The 21591-nt window shown below is 39.2% G+C and overlaps 1 protein-coding gene across 2 annotated transcripts; it reads right to left on the reverse strand.

Annotated features, from left to right (window-relative positions):
• Window positions 1-15975: 15975 nt before the first annotated feature.
• On the reverse strand, window positions 15976-20101 carry LOC126707960 (ADP-ribosylation factor). Of its 2 annotated transcripts, none has more exons than XM_050407727.1 (7): window positions 19945-20101; window positions 18398-18563; window positions 17817-17887; window positions 16901-17020; window positions 16633-16751; window positions 16460-16541; window positions 15976-16352 (listed from the first exon to the last, which is right to left on the reverse strand). In XM_050407727.1, the coding sequence occupies exons 2-7, from the start codon at window positions 18543-18545 to the stop codon at window positions 16347-16349; spliced, it is 546 nt and encodes a 181-aa protein (XP_050263684.1). In that variant the 5' UTR covers window positions 18546-18563; window positions 19945-20101; the 3' UTR covers window positions 15976-16346. The 2 variants fall into 2 exon arrangements, with proteins under 2 accessions (XP_050263684.1, XP_050263685.1); XM_050407728.1 differs by having other exon boundaries at window positions 18398-18557; window positions 19945-20098.
• Between the last annotated feature and the right edge of the window lie 1490 nt (window positions 20102-21591).

A 21591-nucleotide genomic window follows, 5' to 3' on the forward strand; every position in this document is an offset into this window, starting at 1 on the left:
CGAGTTAAAGAATGCAGGTGCAACTTATCAACGAGCAATGACGGCCATATTTCACGACATGATGCACCAGGAGCTAGAGGACTCTGTGGATGACATAGTGGTTAAGTCAAGGAGAAGAGAAGAACACTTTCGTGTGTTAAAAAGAGTATTTGAAAGATGCAGAGCTTTTAAGTTAAGAATGAATCCCCTCAAGTGCGCATTCGGAGTGTCCTCTGGGAAGTTTTTGGGTTTCCTGGTTCACAGCAGAGGCATAGACGTGGATCCAGTCAAAGCCACGGCCATAGCAACTATGAGACCTCCAGCCACAGTAAAAGAATTGAAGAGCTTCTTAGGAAAAGTCTCATATATCCGAAGATTCATCCCTAGGTTGGCATCAATCACCTCTGCCTTCACCAAGTTGCTTAAGAAGGGGCAAAGTTTTGAATGGGGGGAAGCGCAGCAAACGGCCTTCAAAAGGCTATGGCAGATAATGATGAACCTCCCCACGGTGCAGGCCCCTATTCATAAAAGACCATTACTACTCTATCTGGCCACCAACTTGTACGCCATCGGCGCACTAATCGCTCAGGAAGATGGAGGTGGTATCGAGCAGCCAATATACTACATCAGCCGCGCCTTAAAAGATGCAGAAACTCGTTACCCAAGGGCAGAGAGAGCATGCCTAGCCATTGTATACGCTTCGCAGAGGTTGCGTCACTATTTCTTGGCCTACGAAGTATGTCTAATGACTAAGTCTTATGCCATTAAAACTCTGTTACAACAATCGATCCTCTCCGGGAGGATATCCTAGTGGTTGCTACAGTTATCATAATACGACTTGAGAATGGGGACACCTAGGGCAATGAAAAGTCAGGCTATAGCAGATTTATTGGCGCAGTTTCCAGGAGAGGAAGAATTCCCACTGGATGATGAAGTTCCAGGGGAAGTAGCTATGACAGAAGAAGTCAGGGAACAGTGGGTAATGAAATTCGATGGGTCTTCTACTACCTATTCCGGAGGGGTGGGATTAGTTCTGTATCATGAAGAAGACAAGGCAGTAGCGCTGTCATTTAAGTTGGAATTCCCCTATTCAAACAACATGGCGGAGTACGAGGCCTATCTAACTGGGCTTGCCACGACGCTCGAAATGGGAGTCAAACATTTGAAACTACTGGGAGATTCAAACTTGGTCGTTTGCCAGGCCAAAGGAAGTTTTTCCTTAAAAGAGCCTAGTCTAGCCCCGTACAGAGCGACGGCCCAGAGAATGGAAGAAAAATTCTCAACCTTTGAGATAGAACATGCTCCGAGAAACGAAAATCGGTTTGCGGACGCGTTAGCTGCATTGAGTTCGCAAATAATCTTCAAAGGGAATAGCACTAATATAGAAGTCAGCAAGAGGGAAGAATCCATCATTGAGGTGTTGAAGGAAAAGTTCTGGGAGGAACAGGGCGAAGGGGATTGGCGAATCCCTATAAAGGAAACCTTGGTGAAGGGAGACGATACAGTAGAATTGAAGATATTAAAAGACTATGCCTTGGTAAAAGAAGAGTTGTACCGCAGGATGCCAGGTGGGGTCTTATCCAGATGCGTGGGCTAGGAGGAAGCCTAGAGAAAATTGAAAGAAATACACGACAAGACTTGCGGGTCTTGCGAGGAAGTCAATCTTTACCGCAGACTCCAGAGGGCAGGCTTCTATTGGCCAAGCATGGGTAAAGACGCAGATCAAGTCCAAACCCAGTGTGGGACCTGCCAGCTTGTAGCAGACAGGGAGGAAAGTTACGTTGTGTTCATCAGCGAGGATTGGAGAAGCCCTTTCATGCAGTACCTAACAGAAGGCGTTCTGCCACAAAGGCACTGTGAAAGGTACAAGCTTAAGAGGTTGGCAACACGTTACTTCTTGCATAACACGGTCCTTTTCAAAAAAGGATATGATGGAGACCCTTTGAGGTGTTTGGGCCCTGAAGAGGCTAAAGAAATGATAAAAGAAGTACATTCAGGGGAATGTGGTGAACATTAGGGGAAGAAAAAGCTTTACAGATGCCTGCTACAGATGGGCTACTACTGGCCAACCATGAAGAAAGATGCGGTAGAATTCGTAAAAAAGTGTCACAGTTGTTAGGTACAAGCCAACTTGATTCATACCCATCCACAAGGCTTGCATAGCATGGTCACCCCATGGCCCTTCCACACTTGGGGGCTAGATTTGGTAGGGCCAGTCAACCCACCATCACGTGGATACATATGGATATTAATGGCTACAGAATATTTTACTAAGTGGGCAGAAGCAGTGCCACTCCGCAAGGCCACAGGGGGAGCAATGGCAAACTTCATCAAAGAAAATATAATTGTGAGGTTTGGGGTACCCCACAGGATCATTAGTGACAACGGCACACCATTTGTCAACAGTGATGTAAGGAGAATGCTAGAGTTCTACCAAGTCAAGCACCACAGGTCATCACCTTGTTACCCTCAAGGGAATGGGCAAATAGAGGCAACAAACAAAACTCTCATAAAAATCATTAGCAAAATGAGCTAAGAGTATACGGGAGGATGGGCGATGCACCTGCCAGATGCTCTCTGGGCTTATAGAAAATCACCAAAGTCAGCCACAGGCTTTTCACCCTTTTCCTTAGTCTACGGAACTGAAGTAATGAGTCTGGCAGAAATAATGACACCGTCCCTAAGGGTTATGCAGATGCGAGAAAAAGAAAAAGAGGGAGAAGTCTTTGCGGCAAAAAGGTTTGAGGACCTAGAAGAGCTGAATGAAAGGAGGGAAGAAGCCCAGGAACGAAGTCGAAGATACAGGCAAAAGATGACTGAAGCCTACGGCAAGATGACCAAGGAAAGAGTGTTTGCGGAAGGACAACTAGTGTTAATATTAGCAAACTATGTCAGGCGAGGTCTGGCAGGACCATCCAAGTTTGCACCAAAATGGGAGGGACCCCTTGTGATAAGGGAAGCGCATCAAAGTGGGTATTATCGCCTAACTCAAATGGATGGCAGGGACTTGATAGATCCCATCAATGGAAAATGGCTGAAGCGTTATTTTGCTTAGAGAAGAAAGTTATGCGGTTGTCCCTTTCTTTAGTTTTTTGTTTATGTTTCCTTCACTTTTTCTTTTTATTCCTCCAAGTGACTATGTCATAGAAGAAATTGTAACGTGCTTTCATGAGTATGCAATGAAAAAGTACGAAGTATTAGCATCATGTCATAACAATAGTAAAGAAAAAGTAGCAAAGTGTAGCATCATTACAAACCCAAACTGTGGCAAACACACGCCAAATAACTACTGTAGGAAACATATAAGTGTTCTATGTGACATAATAAAAATAGAGAAACAGAGAAAAGGAAAGGAAACTGCGCCATCATCAATGAAGTCCAGAAATGAGACTCTGATCTCCAAAACGACTAGGCCCACTAACGCTGGAAAGAAGACGCTCACGACGGCCCTCTAAATCCGCCACCTCTTTCTTCAAAAGCTCGATAAGGGCATCTATGGCATCAACAGCTGGCTGAACTCTCCTCATAAAAAAGGCTCGGGCAACCTCACGTAGATGATGAAGAACAAACTCCACACTGATGAGCTCTTGAATCACGGCCCTCCACTACAGGATCCTCTCGGAAACAGAGTCGATGAAGTTATGCTCAATGTCATTCAGCACACACCCCAACATTTTCAAGAAATGCTCCCTAGCAGAACGGCCAAGGCGAAACTCTTGCATAAAGTTGCCGTGACGGTTGCAGATCATCACTAAGTGAGAAATGCAGTCCTCAGGGACTTGGAAGCCATAAAAGTCTACATAAGGAGGACCGGAAACCCAAAAGTCTGCCGGACCAAGGTCGTTAACCTCCGGCTAGTCAAAGCGGGCAAGGAAGGTCACACCATCATCCGGGACGACGGCGGAACTACTACCCGCCTCAAATTGAGAGGGGATAGTAGGAAGTGGACCTATAAAAAAGGAAACGCAAGGCAAAATGAAAAAAAAAAAAGAAAAAAAGAAAACACAGCACGAGAAGAGAAGACTTGCAGAAAAAGAAGATGAAATAGGAAGAAAAGGAAATTTGCCAAAGTTACCAGGAATAGGGGCTACGGGTGTAGCGGAAACAAGTACTATAGGCACAGCAGAAGCAAGAGTAGTAGGTACGACTGGAACAGGTACTGAATGTGTGGCAGGAATAGGCGCTACGGGTGTGGCAGGAGCAGTCATTTCCACGCTTGCTGCAATTTCTGGCCCCTCAGAAGTTTCTGCAAGCAGGGTGATAAGTATGCAAATGAAACGCAAATACAACAAAAAAAAATAAAAAAAAAGAAGGGGAGCGAAGATACATACCCATAAAGTCAGGCTCGGGCGAAGCACTCCCCTCTTCATCGGAATCGGAAATTCTCTTTTTTAGGATGGGTGCATCATCGGGATCCTCAAGAATGTCATCGGATCCCTCTGAGGATAAGTCTGTATCGGGACCACGGGTAGCGAAGTCGAGAATGGAGGAAGGAGTAACGACAAGTGAGGCACCACCCTTTGCAACCTAGGAGATAGCTGCAAAAGGGTCACTAGTCGAAATCAAAAGCGGCAGAACGAAAGAAGTGATCTTGGTTTGAACAGCGGTAGGAAGAATGACTCCCTCTAAAGGAGTGGGTCTCTCGGCAAGCAAAGGCGTAGTCTCACCAACCCCTTCGACATGAGTACCCTCTCTAGGTACTGACTCGGCGGAAGGGGTGGGAGTTTTGGCAGGAGCCTTGTGTGCAGCACTAGAAGGAGCAGGCGTTGCGAATACTGCATCGGCCCCATCAAAAAAGCCTTCCATGGGTACACACATGGAGGTAGAAATCTCCTCGACAGTGGGGCAATATATGGATAGAGGCTTAGGCTCCTCCTAAAAAAAAATAATAATAATAATTGTTAAGTAAAAAACAAAAGACCCGTGGCAGAGGTGTGTGAAAAAGAAAAAAAAAAAGAGGAGAGAAGTGAAGAAAAGGGACTCACCTCAGATTCAGGCTCATCAAGCAAAATAGGGCGGGTAACTGATGAGTCTTCCTTATGCTTGGACTAAAAAGAAAGAGGCAGAGGAAATTAGCGAGTTAGCCGCAAGAAAGTTAAGAAGTTTTGTCAAAGAAGAAAAATGGGAGAAATAACTTACCCTCCGTTGAGCAGCAGATATGGGGTAAGGAGTAGTTTTCCATTTGCTACCACGAGTTCTGATAGCCAAAGGAGCACCTACAGAAGGTAGTGAGGTGGAGGCTTGGTTTTGCCAGTGGACTTGAGCTTGGCAAGCGCTTTCTTGCTCGGTACAGAGATGTTGATTACTTTAACTTTTTTCTCCCAACCAGGGGGATAGTCGCCAGCGTGCCAGAACCATCCTTTCTTCTCTGCGTCCCATTCAAAGATGGCTGACCGGCTTTGTTTTCTAGCATACGCCAAAACAGACTTAGAAGGAAGCAATAGGCGAGGGTTAACTGAGACAACCATACCTAGCCCTTTAGGAGGAATAAGGGAAAAGCCACGGCTACCCGCTATCTCAGCCACAAATGTAGCCATCACTGCGTGCCAGTAACCGTGCATGGGAAAAGTACGGACACCCTCCCTTAGTGAACCGGGAACTGTAACGGCGTTGAAACGCTGCCTCCAAAACTCAAAGGCAGTGTGCCGCAGGAAAGGACGGACTGAAGTAGGAGATTTCATGAGAAAAGAAATGTCATCGAGGATGTCTTGATCCAACCCAAACTGCCTTCTCACTCGGTTGGCAGGATAGTGAACAAACCTAATGCCTTCATCGGCTAGGTAGGGCAGCCATCCGGCATTGGTAGCAGCAAGATAGGTGATCCCAGTTTCATCAAAGCTAACCAATGGGGTAGTGGTCCCAATGGTGTCAACAAACAAACCCATGGCAGAATTCGCACAAGTGTAATCTGCACCCAAATTTCTATAGGCTCTCCAAGAGAAACCCACGCCCTCATCAAAAGATACAACCACAGAATAGCCAATTGGCTTCAAACCAGACCAACGAAAAGCAAGCGGAAAATCGGATTCAAACCTGCCACAAAAGTCGATAATCACTCTCGGACATGTCTGGTACTTCTCTCTGGCAAACCGAGCGGGTCTACATTTTGTCAAGTATTGAGCACAACGCTCAAACAACAGCTGCTAAAGTATGGTACAATGAACGGAAGAGGTAACAATGTGACAGGACCCAGCCTGACTCTCATCACTACGGAGAATATCTAATTGAACATACAAGTGCCCCAGGAACATAGGGGCTAGCGGCAGGCTCACCCTAGCAAATATTTTGATAACCAAACGAAAGTACAAAGGCTTTATGGCGTAGTGGGGGTGAGACCCAAAAACAAACTTGCAAAGCCAAAATGTAATAAAAGCTGCAATCCTTAGAGGAAGAACTCACCCAGTATGACAACTTGGCGTTTTCGGCCATCCTTTTCCTCAATTCAGCCTCAATGGCCTCTTCCTCCGGAGAAAGCTCTAAGGCGACAGGATCGACATCGCCAAGAATGGGTAAGAGCAAAGGGTTAGCCACATCTTCAAGGGTCACGGTGAGTTCGCCACATGAAAAAAAGAAGGTGTGGGTGGTGGTGCACCATCGCTGGACCAAATGACGGAGGTTATAGAGGTCCCAGAAATTCGACGAGCAGCGAGATGAGACTATAGCCTTCAAGACGCCGGCTCGTTGCAACAAACCCATAAAACCCGTGTCGAAAAGCTCACTGTCAACCCATTCCTTCCAACCTGAGGCTGTGTCGGACCCAAATTCAAAATGAAGGGGTATGGGAAGTGAGGTACCTTGGCGAATGGACAGATCGGGGATCAAAGATGCTAAAGGAGCCCAAGAGACGTCGGGGTTTCGCCGGACAAAGGCAATCAATACACGACCCGGTGGCGGCGGTACATAGTCACTAGGAATTTTTGGGAAGTGAGGATTGACTTCGTACCACGGGTCGATTAAAGGAGTGCATTCACTGTTAGGGTCACGCTGCGTCTCTTCCTCAGCGGACCGCTCCGAATCGAAACGTTCCATCTCCTCGCCCACATTAGGGACGGCGGAAGAATTAGAAGCAATCGCCTTCCCTTTGAGGCGGGAAGAACCTTGGCTTTTCACCGGCGACATGGTGAGGAGGCTTAGTAGAAGAAAATGGGTATGGGTGTTTGAAAAGAAGAAGGAGAGTAAGAGACGGAGAGTGTATGTTCTGGGAAAAGAAAGAGTTTGTGATTAAAGTGCAGAAGGATTCTTCCTTAAATACCCAGGTCATTAATAACAGCACGAAAGAAGGTGACGGGTCAGCCATCAGAATGGGATGAAATTAATGAAGCGGCGGCTCTGTTTCGAAAATAATTGCCCAAATTGGGAAATTCGAAGAGACAACCCTATTCAAAGCAGGAAGGAAAATATATATAAGAAAGGGTCCACGGCTTAAAAAAGATCCGCGAAAAAGAGAAGAAGAAAAAAGATGAGAGAAGGGCAGAAACGCCTTTTCATTCACATATGAATCGTAGGAACGTTCCATATGTTCAGGGGGCTAAATGTTTAGGGCCATTTGTGGAAGCCCAAGCAGACAGAAAGAAAGCCCAATAATGAGGGCAACAAAGAATTGACAAAATAGATAGCAAAAACCCATAAGGCCCAAGCGGCAGGAATAATGGATCACAGGCCCAACAAATAAATAAATGGGTCTTGAAGAGGCAAGCAGGCTCAAAGAAGCCAGGAAAGAAAGAAATAGCATCCCATAGGCAGTGTATGAGGTAGAAAAGTGAGAAAGGGCCACCGCAGGCCCAAGACAATGCAAACTAAGAGAGTAAGGGGTTTATGACAGGCTCATAAACCCCAAAGATAACAATAAGGTTATTGGGCCGGGGAAGCCCAATGAAGTTAGTAAAAAGCCCATGGGAGTGTGGAATTAGCAAACGGGCCGAGGAAACCCAAAGAAAGCAATCGGGCCATGGATGCCCAAAGGAAGGCCCAAAGGGACATAGGAGCCCATAAGTAAAAGCAAAACAGTGCCCATGACAGGCCACTGAGAAAAGGGATAAACGGCTGGCCCAAAAGAGGTCCAGCAGGGTTAAGTTATTACGGCAGGAATAACAGTCCAACGTTGTAAGAAATAAAGGAAATCAAGAGTGGACCAAAGAAATGTAAGGCCCATCATCAGGCAAAGCCCAACTCTTGAATGGAGCGGGAAACCAAAGAAAAGCCCACATAAAAGGTCAAAAAACATGGATGGAGAGCCTCCAGATCACGGCAGACGCATGAGCAGCAGGCAGACTCTTGGACATATCTGAAAGGAAAGCACGCGCAAGACCTAGGCACCACCAGCCTGTACCCAGCCAATATAGGACGTGGTGGGGCCATGGGCCAGAGATAAGAGGTAAAGGAGGTATGGTTTGGTGGTGGAGAGAGGGGAAAATATCTATTTTGCGGCTCCTGCCCAAGCCCTTTTGGGAGGTACGTCCTGCTGGGATGACAGACCACCCAAAAGAGGCAAGTTTGAGGGGGAACCGTTGGGTGTATGCCTTGAGAGTAGAGAGAGAAAGCATTTATACCGTGGCAGGAAAGAAGTGTTACGGTAGACTGAGGAACGAAACAAACCTGCCTTTATTTGGCAAGAGTGAATGTCGCACAGACTTGGTGGTCGGCAAGTACGCCCAGACCAGACAAAGGCGGTTAAGGGGCAAAGTAGTAAAACATTGGTCACGACAGGCACTATAAAAAGGCCCTTGTCGTGCCCTGAGAAAAGGATCGAAAAACAGAGCATTTTACGGAGTGAAAAGAAAAACAGAGTAAAAAGAAATGAAAAAAGATAAGAAAGAAAACAGAGAAGAAAATAGAGAAAATTAAGGAAAAATGAGAGGTAATACAGTGGGCATACACCAGTAGATCAGATTCCCTCTCTCTCCCTTCAAATCTTGCTCTCTTCCAAAAACATAACAAGGACCTCTTTTGGGCAATAACCATTCAGGTCCGACTCCCTCAAAGCCATTAATCCCCACGGCAGGATCTTTTTCCTGGGAGATTATTTGCATTGAGAAGAGGTGTTCTTCACTCTTTGGCTTTGCTTCAGCAGACTAAACTTAAAACTTGATTTACGCCCATTTGATTAGTTCATATTATTTTCTTTCTCCTTTACTTTCTCTGTGAATGACATTATCATAACTGTAATCGTGCTTTATAAGTAGGGATTACATAGCTATTTATTTAAATAGTCAGAATATTCTGTTTTGGTTATTATTATTATATCTGCCTGCCGTAACTCGTCTGAAACAGTTCTGCTTGCCGTAAGCTTACTCCTGGCAGACGAGGCATAAGTTTGTGCACAAACCGGCCCAAGTTGAGTTACAATTGGACCGGCCCTAACTCCCTTACTCAGAAACATTTGGGCCCATTACCGCAGAAGGCAGCCCAGCCCAACACACAAACACAAAAAAGGCCCCTACAGATGGTTATAGACAATGTTATGTATTTGATAATATATTTCTATGTTAATATAATTTTAGTTTGGAGACATTTGTGGTGTTGTTAATTAGTTACATTTGTGGTATTGTTTTAGTAGAACTAAAATTATTATAGGTTGTTTGTAAGGGGACTGTTGTTCTAAACCTAGGAAAAAAAATTAAACCTATAGCAGCAGGCAAAAAGCGCCGCTAAAGGTCTAAAATTATATTATAATTAAAGTCCAACAGCAACATTTATAGCCCGCCACTAAATCTTCACACATATAACAGTGGGCATAACTGCCGCTAAAAGGTGCGTAAAGTATGTTGTTTAATAAGCCCTATAGCGGCACTTATTGCCCGCCGCTAAAGGTTCTCACCTATAGTGGCGTGCCTATCCTGCTGCTAAAAGGTCACTTGACCCGAATGGTAGCCTCATATGGTGGCGGTTTTCAGCCCACCACAATAAACCAAAAGCGCCACTAAATAGCCGATCTATTGCAGATCTTTTTGTGACCGCCACAATAGATCTATAGCGGCACCGTAACAGTGGTGGGTAGAACCATTGCAATAGCACCTGCCACTAAAGGTCAAATGGACCTTTAACGGCAATTTTGGCTCGCAGCAATAGTACAGTTTTTCTGTAGTGTGTGCATGTGTTATGTATATTATTTTCTACATTTAACCTAATACTTTAGTCAATTAATTTGAAATTTAAATTTAGGAACTATATAGTTTGGATAGCAAGTATTGCCCAAATCTATTTTGTTGGGACAAAAAATGATGCAAGAGTTGAATCCTGAATGGGAGAGAAGACACACGTTCATGTGTTATAGTTCTTAATGATTTTTATACTTCTCTTCAATCTTCATGCACGGTAACTTAATCTATTTCATTTGAACATTATTTTATCCTTCATGTTAAACGTCAATTTACTTTAAAAAAATATAAATGTCAATTAACATTTAATAATTACTATAGATCAGCTGGACAATATCCTAAGGTTAGAAAAGATCCTTCACCCCCCTCTCTTGCAGGGATTTTCATACCAAAGTGAAAGGGGGAAAACAAAAAGGAAGAAGCAAAAAGATCATTCTATAATCACGTATCTAATTTCATTGTCTAAAGAGCATTCTAGTTGGGATTTATTCATTGTCTAATTTTTAAATGTATATAAAGGACACATTGCATAAGCACACTTAATTGTATTGAAGACTTGCCTACATACATGATAATATCTTGCCTGGTGTTGACAATTTTCTGATGGTAGCAAGAATTTCATTGTTGTGCATCATTTTTTTTTCCACGTTCCATTACAATATACCACAAGGATTTAGTTTGTAATTCTACTCTCTATATATATTAAAAATATGGATATATTTTTTACAAGGAGTTTGATGGAAGTACGTCATTTATTTTTATAATTTTGGCAAAAATGAAAATAAAAAATTAAATAAAGGGCCAGCAATGAGGTATAATTATGATTAAAAGTTAGTGCGGGAAGAGGAAGAAAATAATGGAGGAGATTGGTATAGAAGAGTTCAAGTGAACCAGTCAAGAATATATATAAATTGAGCTATGCTTCCATCTTGTTTTTTAATATTGATTTCAATTTTCAATAAAATCTAAAAGAATATATTTGTTTAATCATTTCGTACTAAAATATTTGGGACAGACAACAAGGGTAGGAAGCTATAACAATGAGTTAAGGGAAATATTAATATAATCATGAGTTAATGGAAATGTTAATCAATGTCTTAAACTAACTAGTTTGAGAAACATTTTTAGAAATTTTTTTATGAGGAAAAGAAGTCTTTTTTTCTTATAAGTTTTTATATTTTCGATAAAGGTGATATAAAAACTTTTCAAATTATCAATTAACAAATATCTTAAAGACATCCGTTAACAAAAACCGTAAGTTAATTATGATCCATCTTTGTTGATTGTATACTTTAATAATGTTAATATTTTATTTATCATTAGCCCACACCTAAAAATTATCCTTTCTTAACTGAGGGTTGTCTTGTTTTATTTTGCAACATAAGAGCATCAGAATCAATTGTGCTAATAAAAAATGTCATTTTCACACATTAAAAAGTTACTTTATGTCTTAATCTATTTTAATATGCCATTTTATAATCCAGCTACATCAGATATTATATTCTTCCATGCAACACATTAAAATAATATATACAATATAATAGTCTAAAAAATTTCCTACAAATAAAATAAATAAATAACTACTGTAAAGTTGTAATTTACAACTATGTATTTTGTTGGCTTTTATTCCGTGCCAAATTTGATTGTAATTTTATTCAATCTTTTATACCATGTATTTATTATGGGATTTAATTGTAAGGGTTGTGTGATAGAGAGATAGAGTGTGTGAAGACTCAAGCAATTGAAGACAGAAGAGTTTTCGCGGGTATCTCGCAACTAAGCATCCCGCGAAATGATGCATATGCCATGCACATAACTGGAATGCGAAGAGTCAGGACAGATGGAGACAACTGTGTTTCGTGAGTAAGTCGCAGGTAAGGCCTTCCCGTGAGACACTCGAAAAACATTCTGTTTTGCTAAACTGTGCTATATGATACACACTTTCTGTACCCACACTATATATACCCACATTACCCACAAAAGTTGAGGAGTACTTCAAAGAGAAAACCCTAGCCACAAACCTTGAGAGTTAGAGATTCTTATACCCACAATCCTCTACACAATTGTTTGTGGATTTTCCTCAACTCTTACCTCTCCATTTCCATATCATTGAGAGGTTGATAGCTCAAACACTTACCACACCCTTTCAAAGTGTCAAGTGAGGTTTTGGTGCTGCTAGGAAGTATTGGAAGAAGCCAAGGATGGCAGATGCAACATGGAGCTTGTTGCGGGATCCGGAGAGCTAGACAAGACATGGTTCCGAGAAGCCTTGTTGGAGTAAGAGCTTGGAGGGCTTAGGTATATCGGGTAGATTAAGCTTGGAGGGTCTCTTGTTAACCCATGTATCCCAACTGATTGTCTAGTGGATCGATTACCGCTTGGAAGGCAGTGGAGAAGTTTTTTGCCGAGTTCTTCGGTTTCCTCTTCAATAACACATCGGTGTGTTATCTTGTGTTTGCATTCTTCTTCCTTACTATTTTATCTTTCATTTTACTGCTGTGTTATAATATTTATGGGTTAAAGTAGCTTGTTTGTTTATCCGCTCGCATTTACTTTATTCCGCACTTAGTATTAAGTTAGAGAAAAATCAATCGAGCCGTAACTTTAATTTGGAGGTTCAAATAGCTCTTCTGTTTTCACACATTTTTGAGCATTCAACTACAAAACTCATTTACCACCTCCACCACCACCCAAAATCAACCAATCATCACTCAAATTAACCAACCACCACCGGCCTCCGTAAACAAAGCCCACAACAACCACCCAAAAAAACACAACCATCAAACACAACCTATAACCATCCAAAAAAAAAACACTACCACCAAACACAACCTACAACAACCACCCAAAAAAACACAACCCACACCTAAAAAAACACCACCACAACTATTGCAAGAGAGGAGAGATCTAGAAAGCATGGACAGATGGCGGCAACAAGATCAACAACTTGGTGAGATTGGCAATGTGGAGAGGTTGTTGATGTGGCAAGATGGACCGTAACAACGGTGACGTACTCTAGAGAGAGTGAGAGGAAGAACAGCTTGGATAGATGGTGGCAACAAAATCGACAATGAGGTGAGGTCATCAATGTGGCAAGATCAGCAGTGTGGTAGGTCAACGACAACGACGGTGCGTACTATAGAGAAAGTGAGAGAGGGAAAGGAAAAGGTTGGGTGAAAGAGAAGTAGTAGGAGAGAAAGTCAAACGTATGAGATGAGAGAGAAAACTAGAATAAAAAAGGAATAAAATTTTAGCATCTTTTAGAGCATTCACACCAAAGGTGTGATAAATGCTGAAAAATTATTTCAGCTACAAGACCATCAAAATGCAAGTTACAACAAAGATGCTATAATTTAAAAAAAAAAAAAAAATAGCAATGGGGCGATAGTAAGTTTTCAAAGAGTTGTCATCTTTGCCAACTTACTGTAGTACAAAGTTAAAAATAAAAACCAATATTTTATTCCACAAAAGGTAAACAAAGCAAATTTGGTGGTTGTTTATTATATTGGATATATTATTTTATTGTGTTTTGATATATTATTTTATTATATTAAATGCTAAAATAAAACTATTGATGCTAGGTGTTTTGTAAAGTATGGTGTTAAAAATAGATAGAGTAATATTTTGAGTTGTTAAAAACTATATTTTTTAGCAACCTTGATGTGAATGCTCTTAGACCATTCTCATAAGCTATGCTAAATGCTAAATTTTTAGCATTTAGCACACATTTAGCATTTAGCACACCAAACACCAAAAAGCTACCTTCATCAAATGTTCCATATGTCAAAAAAATTTGAAACATGCTACAATAAGCGCATTCTCATCAACTCTCTCATAAAAAATGTCATTTTGACATACCAAAAACTTACTTTATCATTTTAGTACATCATTTTACAACATATCATTTATCAGATGTTCTATACTTTAATTCTATACATTAAATTAATATTTACTACGCATTAAAATAATATATTAACTTTTCCCTATCATCATCATCATCATCAACAACAACACCAACAACCACCATTGCCGCAACAACAACAGCCACCAACAACCACCATTGCCGCAACAAAAACGGCCACCAACAACCACTGCCGCACAACACCAACAGCCACCACCGGCACAATCCCATCCACCAACGCCATCTTAAAAAAAAAAAATTCACAACAACCCACCACATTCACAAACCTCAAAACCCATCCCAAATCAGACAAAAACCCTAAAACACAAACACAAACCCAAACCCAAACCCAAATTTTCTTAGCTCAAAAATTCAAAACCTTGCCATGGATTAGTACTACCACTACTACTAGTAAACCTTTCTCTAAACGACACCGTTTTCTTTGCAATCTCCAATGGCTTTGATCTCTGGCATTTGTTCATCTTCCCCATCTCTCAAGCCCCAAAGCCTCTCCTCAGACCAATCCATTCGCTCTGATGCAACTCGTTGGCGTTCCCAACTTGCTTGCCGCCCAAACTCGCCGATTGAACTCAGTCTGTGGCCCGTGAATCTCCGTCGAGCTATCGTCATCTTTGTCTTCGAAGCCTGAGCCGGGTTGGGTTCTCAGACGAGTTCGTGGGGTGGAATTTTGTCTTGGCACAAAGATTGGTGGCATCAAATGGTGGTCTTTGGTGAGATCAGCGTGCTGTGGAAGAGGAATAGAGAAGACAAAGACGAGAAGACAGAGAGAGAGAGTGAGATGTGTTGCAAGGAGAGAGGAAAAGTAAATAAAATAAGCATAAAAAATTATGGCATTCTCGTCCGTACGCTCTTATATTTGAGAGCGTATTGTAGCATGTTTCAAAATTTTAACACATATAGCACACCTCATGATGCTCTGTTTTTGGTGTTTGGTGTGTCAAATGCCAAATATTTGGCATTTGGCACACCTGATGATGATGCTTTAATATTCTATGTTTAGAATGGTACGGTTAAATATGCTATAATATTTAATATTATTTTATTCTCTTTTCTCCTTTTCTCTCTCATATGTTTGATGTCCTTCTCCCTTTTCTTTTTTGTTTTTTCCTCCTCTCTTTGCGCTCTTCTCACTTCTCAAACACCTCTCATCACTCTCCTCCCTCTCTTAGACATCTCTCCATTCTTTTGTCCCTCTATCTTCGATGGTGGTGGTTGTAATTCCTGAGGATTCAGATCGTGGTGGTGCTAGCTATTGTGGTGGTGGATTGCGGTGGTTGGGTCCGTAAATCCTCCATTTTTTTCTATTTTGAGCTCTCCCTTTCTTCATTTTTCAGCCAAACACCTCAAGCAAATTCATTTTCACGTTGATTAAACCAAAATTTCTCTATTTTGGGTTGATTTTTGGTGGTGGCGAGCTGAGTCATGGGTTTGTTTGATTAATGGGTTGTCGGTCTTGTTGCGGCAATAGTGGTTGTGCCGTTGTTGTTGTTGATGATGATGGGGAAGAGTTAATATATTATTTTAATGTGTTGTAAATATTATTTTAATGTATAGAATTGAAAAATAAAACATGTGATGAATGAAATATTGTAAAATGATATGGTAAAATAATAAAGTAGACTTTTGATAAGTCAAAATGACATTTTTTTATAGAAGAACTGATGGTAATGCTCTTACCATACTGATCAATTAGTAGAACTGCGGATGTATGCTAAATATTTTAGCATTTGGCATGTCTGATATAGGTGGTGTTTTTGTGTTTGGTGTGCTAAATACTAGAAATTTTCAGCATTTAGGACACAGATGCTTGCTCTAAACATGGTGGTGTTTCACTTGGTGATGGGATAACTTAATTTCTCCATTCAAAAACCAAAAAATAAACAAGTAAATTTATCAAAAAAAAAAAAAAAAAAAAAAACAATAAACAAGTAAAACTAACGAGTTCAGTTATCAGCTAAATGAGAGTTCGAGAGGGTATTTGTATAAAAGAGAAGTGACCTTGACATTTCTACTAGTATAACATCGAAACAAACATTTAAAAAAATAAAACATTTGGTCGCCATTAGCCAGGGGAACCATAGCAGAGATGATATAGCTCTACAATTTCCAACAAAAGATAAAATGTCATTACATTCACAAAACAATTCTAGTGAGGTAATATCACGAGAAAGAAAAATCTTTAAAATTATTCTGAAACTACAGGTAACAAAGGACAGTGTCTTCCAGGGAAACCATTAACATGGTATAACAGGTAACACTAAACAGGCAAGCAAAATCCAGAATACCATAGAAAATTCCCAGTTTATACTCCAGCAGTTGCTGGAACCCGAAACTCAAGAACAAGCAATCTAAGCCTGAAATTACATAGGAAAAATAAATAAATATTAACCAAAAAGAGAGAAAAAAAGTCATTTAAAAAAGCTGAAAACTGTTAGGAAGCATGTATGAAAGCATGTCTAACCTTGTTTGCAATATTGTTTGAGAGCCAGTCAAGTCCTTCATAAAGCCCTTCACCAGAAGTGGCACAAGTGCTCTGGATATACCTGCAAATGCATGATTGTACATGATGGGTCACTGACGGGAAGAGAGAGAGAGAGAGAGAGAGAGAGAGAGAGAGGCTAAACTCTTCTTTACCAGTGGCGTTGACGGAGGGAGTGAAGTCCAAGCTTATCAGTTATCTCAGCAGCATTCATGGCATTTGGAAGATCTTGCTTGTTCGCAAACACTAGCAGCACTGCATCCCTCAACTCATCCTAACAACAGTGACAAACAATAACACTATCAGAGAAGAAGATACAAAGCAGCATCTTAAGTCCTCTAAATGATGCAACTACTCAAGAATGTTGCATTTATATCCTACTCATAGTCACTGATGGCAAGAAATTCCAATAATTTCTCATACCTCATTTAACATTCTGTGCAGCTCATCCCTAGCTTCAACTACACGGTCCCTGTCATTGCTATCAACCACAAAAATAAGTCCCTGGGTGTTTTGGAAGTAATGTCTCCACAAAGGTCGGATCTGAAAATGACAAAATCAAAAAATCAAAGAAGAACAAATTTGAATGGGAATTTAATTGATTAGTAATATCAAATAAGAAAACAATACAGGGAAAGCAGGGAGACGAAAAACCCCAGACCATAAGCCACAATATCTATCAGTCCCATTGACACTCCCCACCCCCCCCCCCCCCCCCCCCAAAAAAAGAGAGAGAGAGAGAGAGAGAGACTGAATGACATTGTATCTTGTTAGAATTTAGTTTAGCATAATGACAACTGCAAAAGTGTGACAAATAATCAGCACCAAACTATGAATAGCATGAGGATTCTCCTCATGCATCACCAACATCATATATGCATGCTCATAATAAGTGCATGAAGAAGAAAAAAAAAGGGCATGATTGCCTCATTATGTCAACAACCACAAGTCATTATCCCAGACTCCCTTCAATAGCCAAATGTAACTCTTATTAATAAATAATAATAAAAAAGAAACTATAGAGTATCGTTCCGGATTACAGATATTTAGGTTATGATTATACTAAATTCTGTTACAATTATGGAAGCATCCAAAACCAACACCAGTAATCTCTAAGCACAACCCATTTTCAGGTTAATGAAACAATCATCCCAAAAATCAGATAATCACTTTCAGTCTTTACTAAGAAAAATTCTTTATGAAATTAAGATTAAGGGATTTAATACAAGAGGCCTCTCATTAAAATCCTAGGAAGTTGATTTGTAAGGTGCTATAATAGAACTATATTGGTAGCCATTGAAGGGAGTCAATATTCTAGAACAAAATTAAATCTGCATACCTTGTCTTGACCACCAACATCCCAGACAGTGAAGCTGATGTTCTTATATTCCACAGTCTCCACATTAAATCCTGAGCAAATAATATATAAGTTCTGGTTGCAAAAACAAGGTCACACTTACAGTACTTTACTAAAATGATCAAGTTGGATAAGTAAAAAAATGCCAGCATAATAGCAGTAAGTAACAATCATGAAAGTCGATACACAACCAAACAGAAAAAACAATTTCATCTCCATTGCTGAATCTAATTTACCCAAAAGTGATTACTAAAATTGCTTCACCTCTATCTACAAAAATCATTTTCACCCTGAAAGGGGCATGAAATGAAAAGAATTTATGGTGTTTATTTTTATTTATTTTTTTAAAAAAATAACCACAAAAGCTCAAGAAGAGAAAACTCACTTACTTTTTTTTTTTTTTTTTTGCTAGGTGAAACTCACATACTTTATTAGAAAGGCTAGTTGCAACATCCTTTCCATGCAAGAAAATCTCACAATTGGAACTACTATGTAAATCCCAATATAAACAGCTTAAAAGAAAATGCACATTGACTCCATTAATTTATTGATGTCAAACGTACCGATGGTAGGAATGGTGGTGACTATCTCTCCCAGCTTGAGCTTGTAGAGAATGGTAGTCTTACCCGCAGCATCGAGACCCACCATAAGTATACGCATCTCTTTCTTAGCAAACAGACGACTGAAAAGCTTGGTGAAAGACAGCCCCATTTTTCACGTATTCTATATCTACATCAAATATCATGTCATAACTCCACTAAGTCCCAGAAAGTACATTGTATATACATGCAATACTTATTGGTTCTTAACCAGATAACAAAGTCAAGTTGCTAAAAATATATAAAAGCAATTTCAAGGAGTAGACGACCCATAGCTTCGTAACATTTGCATCAATGATTTATAGCCATTGTAGCATTTTCCTTAATAAACTAGCCAAAACAACTAAACAACCAAAACATCAAAAGGTAAAGCCTAGATATAAGGAAAAGTGAGTACACAAGCATAGGCTAAACAACTTCGCAAGAAAATTTGAAAAATAAACCCAATCGTTTTCATCAAATCACAAAATTCAATAATAGGGGCATAATCTCAATTTCACTGGGCAAAGTTTCTACACCCATTTTGATTTCTTCCATACTATCATGTGAAATATGATGGGATGTGAGATATGTGGGATCCAGTCATCATGCCTCACATACCTCATAATTTTATTTTTTATTTTTTAAAACAACAACAAAGCCTTGGTCCCAAAATTTGGTGTTAGTTATGGACCCTCAACAGATTAAATTGGGTCAGCCAAAAATAATTCTTTAAATCCAATCATTTTCACCAAATCACAAAATATAACAGAAATAATGGCATAATCTTCAATTTCAGCAGACGTTTTTGTAACCATCTGGGTTTGTTCAGCATTATCACATGAGAAACGATGGCCGAGGAATCTCTCACCTGATCGTGTGGAAGAAACCCAAATAGGCATAAATTCATCATTCCAATATCCCTATTTTCAACTCTCACTTTTGTTTCTTCTAACAAAATTTCCCCACCCCCCCCCCCCCAAAAAAAAGAGAGGATTTTGACATAACGTTTCCCAATTCCTATACAATTTAATCCCTAATTCAAATAAAAAGCAAACAATAGAATGATCTACTAATTTCACAAACCAACATGATGGGCTGTGATACCAACACGTGGCATCACACCAGCTACCAAGTGGGTCTTGCCGGGCTGAACCCGAATCTGATCAGGGATAAACCCGATCTGAAACGGTTCAACGGTGGAGAAACTAAATCTCAATTTGTAAAACCTAGATCAAGCTACACTGATGTTAGGTAACAGAATTGCATAATTCCAATCACGAAATATAGCTAGAGATCCAAATTCCAAGGCGATTCATTTACTCAATTCACGAATTGACTATAGAAATGTAGATCGAGAATTTTTAAAAATTTAAATAAAAAAAAAAAAAAATTGGATCACAGAAATAGAATCAAAAAAGTAAAAACGCAAAGAATGAAATATTCACATAAATTATGAAGATCTGAAGCTAAATTCAGGTTTAGAGAGAGAGAGAGAGAGAGAGAGAGAGAGAGAGAGAGAAAGGACTTGCCTTGGCTTGGCGATGAGAAGAGAGAGATCTGGTACACGACTGTGTGTGTCTCTCTCTCCGTCTCTGCGTGAAAAGGAAAAGAGCTGTCCTTCCACACGATATTTGCTCGGGAAATGAGGGACCTGTTTATTTATAGAGACTAGAGACTACACGGTGACGGAGATTCAATTTAAACCGTATATTCACCCAAAAAAAAACAATAATAAAATGTGAATGATTTTTTTTTTTTTTAATAACCTAAACTTTAAAATGTTTTTCTTTTAAATCTAAATGTTTGAAAATGATACACTTTTTATTTTTAATTTTTTTTAAATCCTTTTTTTTTAATCGCTGAAATATTGAAAATTTTTATTTTTGCCCCTAAACCAATTTAGAAAATCCATAAAAATAATTAGGGATGCAAAATAAACTTTTTTGAAAATTTGAGATGAAAAAAATCTGTTTATAGGCGAAAACAATATTTAAGCCAATTTTTAATTTATATTAATATCATTTTATTTGGAAAAATTAAAAAAAAAAAAATTGACATTGTAATTAAAACTTGTCTGAGATATAATGTTCTAGTACACTAAACCCGTTAACCGTTATGATGACATGTATCCCGTTTAGGTTGTGTGTAACCTATCATAACGAGTCGAATGCATTGAAGTATTGGTTCTAAATTATTTTTCCATATTAATAATAACTACTTTATTTGGGGAGGAAAATGAAGATAGAATTTAAACCATATACATAGAGCATCACAAAGGATATCATTACTATTGGGTTATCACTTAACCCCCTAAGTAATCACTTAAACTCATTGAGATATCCAATTTTGTTGGACTATTTTACCTTTGCTTAAGCAATAATGATCTTAATTTCTTGATAAAATCTTTATTACATTTGATTTATCTAATTTTTGTCAAAAAATAAAGAACATTTAATAACTGTAATTTCATTTTTTAAAATTTAAAAATGAATTAATTTGACCCTTCATCCATCCATTTGTTACATATAGAAAGTCTTTGGGATTTAGATCAATAATTTAGAATAGATTGCTAATTTGAAACTTTTTTTTTTTTTTTAGTTTGAAAGATATGACTTTAATTTTTTTTAAAGGTTAATTGCAGTTAGTTCCCCGTAGAGGTTAAGTTCAACGTCCCCTAAAAAGTCTAAAACTTTAAAATTGAGCAACAAGCTCTTGATTGATTGAAAATAGATATGTTTTTTTTTCTTAACTATGGTTAAATTCAAAAAACAAAAGGTGTTGGATTTTATGAGATACTTTATTTATAATTAATCAATGAGGGGGTGTTTTTTTATATAGTTATTACAATGGAAGGAGAAATTTAAACCTCAAATATATTCGAAGGATTAAAAAGTGTCAAGTAATTAAGCCACAAAACTTAGAAAGACAAAGTAAAATTTTATGAGACAATCATCAAACTTGCATTAAATTGAACGAAGAATATTTTTATTTCAGTCCCACTTCAAAAAAAATAATAATACTAATAACTTTCGGCGTTTTTTTTATTATAAAAAGTTTTCATACCATTGGTTATTATTATTATTTAGTAATGACTTTATCTTCTTTTTTTCTTTTTTTCTTTTTGAGCAAGTATTATTGACTTGATCTCGTCGGCAATGTGTTGTTTTTTTTTTTTT

Source organism: Quercus robur, chromosome 12 (assembly GCF_932294415.1).
Source record: "Quercus robur chromosome 12, dhQueRobu3.1, whole genome shotgun sequence".
Lineage (NCBI taxonomy): Eukaryota > Viridiplantae > Streptophyta > Magnoliopsida > Fagales > Fagaceae > Quercus > Quercus robur.

Coding starts and splice junctions, on each gene's coding strand:
- LOC126707960 (XM_050407727.1), bottom strand. CDS start 18,545: ATGGGGCTGTCTTTCACCAAGCTTTTCAGTCGTCTGTTTGCTAAGAAA. Junction 17,888..18,397: donor CACCACCATTCCTACCATCG/GTACGTTTGACA, acceptor TTATTTGCTCAG/GATTTAATGTGGAGACTGTG. Junction 17,021..17,816: donor ATGTTGGTGGTCAAGACAAG/GTATGCAGATTT, acceptor TGTCATTTTCAG/ATCCGACCTTTGTGGAGACA.